The sequence below is a fragment of the Asparagus officinalis genome, chromosome 8 (genome assembly GCF_001876935.1).
Source record: "Asparagus officinalis chromosome 8, Aspof.V1, whole genome shotgun sequence".
NCBI classification, from domain to species: Eukaryota; Viridiplantae; Streptophyta; class Magnoliopsida; order Asparagales; family Asparagaceae; genus Asparagus; species Asparagus officinalis.
Window position 1 is genome coordinate 243,677 of NC_033801.1, and position 3,371 is coordinate 247,047.

The 3,371-nt window shown below is 44.2% G+C and overlaps 2 protein-coding genes across 3 annotated transcripts in view; both read left to right on the plus strand.

Annotated features, from left to right (window-relative positions):
* The window catches only part of LOC109822585 (zinc finger CCCH domain-containing protein 19-like), a 16,694-nt gene extending 14,531 nt beyond the window's left edge, over positions 1 to 2,163 (plus strand). Inside the window, 1 exon segment of the mRNA XM_020388809.1 lies at positions 1,549 to 2,163. Coding sequence (XP_020244398.1) covers positions 1,549 to 1,954 — 406 coding nt within the window. The 3' untranslated portion in view covers positions 1,955 to 2,163.
* On the plus strand, positions 7 to 1,736 carry LOC109822583. 2 transcript variants are annotated; one of them, XR_002242184.1, is made up of 2 exons: positions 7 to 1,548; positions 1,688 to 1,736. XR_002242184.1 is itself a non-coding variant. In XM_020388808.1 (2 exons), coding segments are annotated over exons 1-2 (1,416 nt in total). In that variant the 5' UTR covers positions 7 to 22; the 3' UTR covers positions 1,548 to 1,626. The 2 variants fall into 2 exon arrangements, 1 of the variants encoding a protein (XP_020244397.1); XM_020388808.1 differs by lacking the exon at positions 1,688 to 1,736 and having other exon boundaries at positions 7 to 1,437; positions 1,547 to 1,626.

The following is a 3,371-nucleotide window of genomic DNA, read 5'->3' on the forward strand; positions in this document are numbered from 1 at the left end:
CCAGCCTACAAATGCAACAGCTATGTTAGGATCTAGGGCAAACAACATGGATGGATCTGTGAGAGAAAATACTATTCTTCAGGCTGTTGCAAGTTCGCCTGCTACTGATAATTACAACTTGGTAAACTCTGATAAGTGGACCGCTCATCCATCTTCCTTATCCGTGACCAATACAGGAATGGCTAGTAATCACATGGATGGGAGGCCTGCAGCATCTTCAACAGGATGTGAGTCATCAAAGATTTATAATGCCTGGCCTGACCAATCCCAAGCATGTAACGCTCCCAGACCAATAAATCCATCTTCCAGAAATTTGTCTCAGCAGACATCTTTCCATGGAAGAGATGGTCGAGGAGAAAATACTGGTAGATGGAGTAGGGATCGGAGTTGGCAAAATAATTGGAATTCAAACAGGCATAGGAGGTTCCAGCCAAATGATCGAGCTTATGAAAGGCAGCATCCTTATCAAAGCTCATCACGCCAGCAGTATCGTGGTGAACAATGGAAAGGGCAGCCTGCAAATGACTCCTCAAAACAATTGGGAAATGGGTCGTTTAATCCCCCTGCTAATGCTCCACAGCCAAGCAACATTGACTGGGCGAGTCTTCAGGGTGCTTTGAACAGAATTTCAGCTTCTGTGCAGCCTGCATGCTCTGGCCTGGGAAGTGACTTGCAGCAATCTCCTGCTAATGTAACTTCGTCGACACTGAACTCTGTTGGAGGATGGGCTTCAAGTGCTATACCTTGTGTCAATCTTGCCAAGACCCCGGAGAACATAGGCGTCTTGAGCGACTTTCAGCAGCAGAACAAGCTCACTGAATCAGCAGTAGCTACTTCTGCGAGTCATGCAGTTTATTGTGGTTCCAATGCCACTGAGTCTATGGACAGATCAAACAGGAGGCAGGGGTTGGAAAGTAGCAGTTCCAATACAAAACCACACAGTGAGCAGGCATCTGTTGATGTTCTAAATTCTGAAAGTATTCAACCAGCCAATCCTCAGAATGATACAGATGATCATACAATACCTATGAATGAACTCGATGCCAATATGAAGTGCCCTGGAGCACATGATAGATCAAATCCTGAAAACAAACCTGTCAACAACACTGTAGTAGGTCCTGCTTCTGTTGCTCCAAATGCTTTAGGATCTTCAAATTTATCTGATGCTTCTGTTGCTGTCGAGAAATTAGAAGCTTCAAGTTCCAGTGCACCTTCTTCAGCTCACCAACAAGGGTCTAACAGTCTAAGTACTAATGCTGCTCAACCTGTAAACATTGGTTGGGGAATGGCTCAGCAGAATTCAAACCCTGGTACAGGAACAGGACAGGAAACAGGACACTTGGTTCACGCAGCAATCCCGGGTGCTGCAAATATGGGCTGGGGAATGGTTACACCTGGACTCGTGAATATTGGGGCCCGCCAGCTCAGCCAACTATGAACCCAAACCTAGGTTGGGCAATTCCAACGCAGGGAAATGTAAATGCTAATTTGGCTTGGGGAGCACAGGCAATGGCAAACCCTAATGCTGGATGGGGAATGCCAATGCAGGTGGGGCCCGCCAGCTCAGCCAACTATGAACCCAAACCTAGGTTGGGCAATTCCAACGCAGGGAAATGTAAATGCTAATTTGGCTTGGGGAGCACAGGCAATGGCAAACCCTAATGCTGGATGGGGAATGCCAATGCAGGTAAATCCAGCAGCAGTTAATCCTGGTTGGTTTGCACCTGTCATTGGGGGTGCAAACCCAAGTCCATCTTGGGTTGCACCAACAGAAGGAAATACAAATCAGAATGCTGCTTGGGGAACACCTGTGCAGGGAACTGGACAAGGAAGTATGAATGGTGGTGCTTCAAATCAGAATGGCGGTGGCGAGGGAGAGCAGAGAGGAATTTGCAACTTCCACAGACATGGGTACTGCAAGAAAGGAGCCTCGTGCAACTATATCCATTCCTGAGCCGATGTGAAGGTAAAAGATGCAATTTTTGTTCCGTGGTGTACAGTTGTTTTCTTGTTTTAGCATGCGAACACACTAAGATTGTGTATCTCTGCAAGATGGCTGTGGTGTCATCTCCTGTGGACCTTTATGCAGTTACTATTGAATGTACAGTCTTTGGATTCCTTTGAATTGATATCTAAAATTGGGGGAGACTGTGCTGCCTTCAAGATTTCTGTCCTTGCAGGTTTGGCGTTTGAAAATTTTAATGAAGGAGATTCATAAAAAGGTTGGACAGGAACAAAGGGTTCTTCTAGCCAACCTGAATGTTTTGCATAAAAGCTTTGTTGTTGTTCTTGTTGTTGGGTTGTAGGTTTAGAATTCCCACCTTTTGCATGAGATAGCATTCTTGGTCGAGTATTGTCCTTAATCGGTTCTGAGTTCTCTGTTAATCGAACTCACCCACTCCAGGCAAGACAAACCAGAAGTAATCAGGGCCCTGCCATGCCATTAAGCCTCGCAGCCAATTAGCTGGCGGACGACCTCCAGCTGTGCGGTGAGATTTTATGCAACTATGAAACAGCAAAGTGCGCCAAGAACAGGGAGAGATGTAGGACGGAAAAGAGTTTAATCGAGAGAGGTAAGATGGACACAAAGTGCTCCAAGAACAAGGAGAGAGCTTCTGTATAAAACAGCAATCTGAGGACTTAGCACTTGGCGCTTGGTCAAAAAATATTGCTTTGGCCTAAAAGCACGCTCCGGATATCTGCTCTATTTTATTCTAGCATCCTCTACCTCCAGAATGTTTTCTTTTTTCTTTTTTTTTTAACCCAATTTTCTTTTTGTTCAAAAGCGCAGAAAGAAATTTCAATTGGCTATCTTGTTTGTTTGTTTTTTTCCCAGCTGCAACCTAGATAAAGTACTACTGCTTTCTTGTGAGAGCTGTAGCGAGTATCACTGTTTTAAGGTTCTGAGAATTTCGATAGCTCAGGATTTTATCCAGGCCACAGGCAACCTTCTGCTCTTTAGTTTTGCAGATGATCAAGAGGCAGTTCAATTTTGCAGCTGCCTATGCAGGCATGGAGTTTTCGATTCCGCACGCTTCGTGACCTTATTTGATAGCTTTACAGATAACGATAATCGGTATGGCAACCAGTTGTTTCTGAACTAAACATAGTTAAGATTTGCTGCCCGAGCCTTTCTTCTCTTATTTTTTTTTTTCAATTCTTTCTTCCTTCTTTTTGTTTAATTTTCTTTTCTAGCTTTGGAGCTCAGATTGATCGTCTTTGGTGTTATTCTAATTTTTCCTTTGCATACAATCGGCAACATTAAATTGACATCCCCCCACTTGCGAATTTAATGTACAGATTGATTGTTCAAAATCTGTAGTCCAAGTTTTAGTATGAATTTCCGACCGATGGACTTCGGTGAATCCATA

Excerpts from the sequence above, each read along its gene's own strand:
- LOC109822583 (XM_020388808.1), top strand. The coding sequence starts at position 23 with ATGTTAGGATCTAGGGCAAACAACATGGATGGATCTGTGAGAGAAAAT.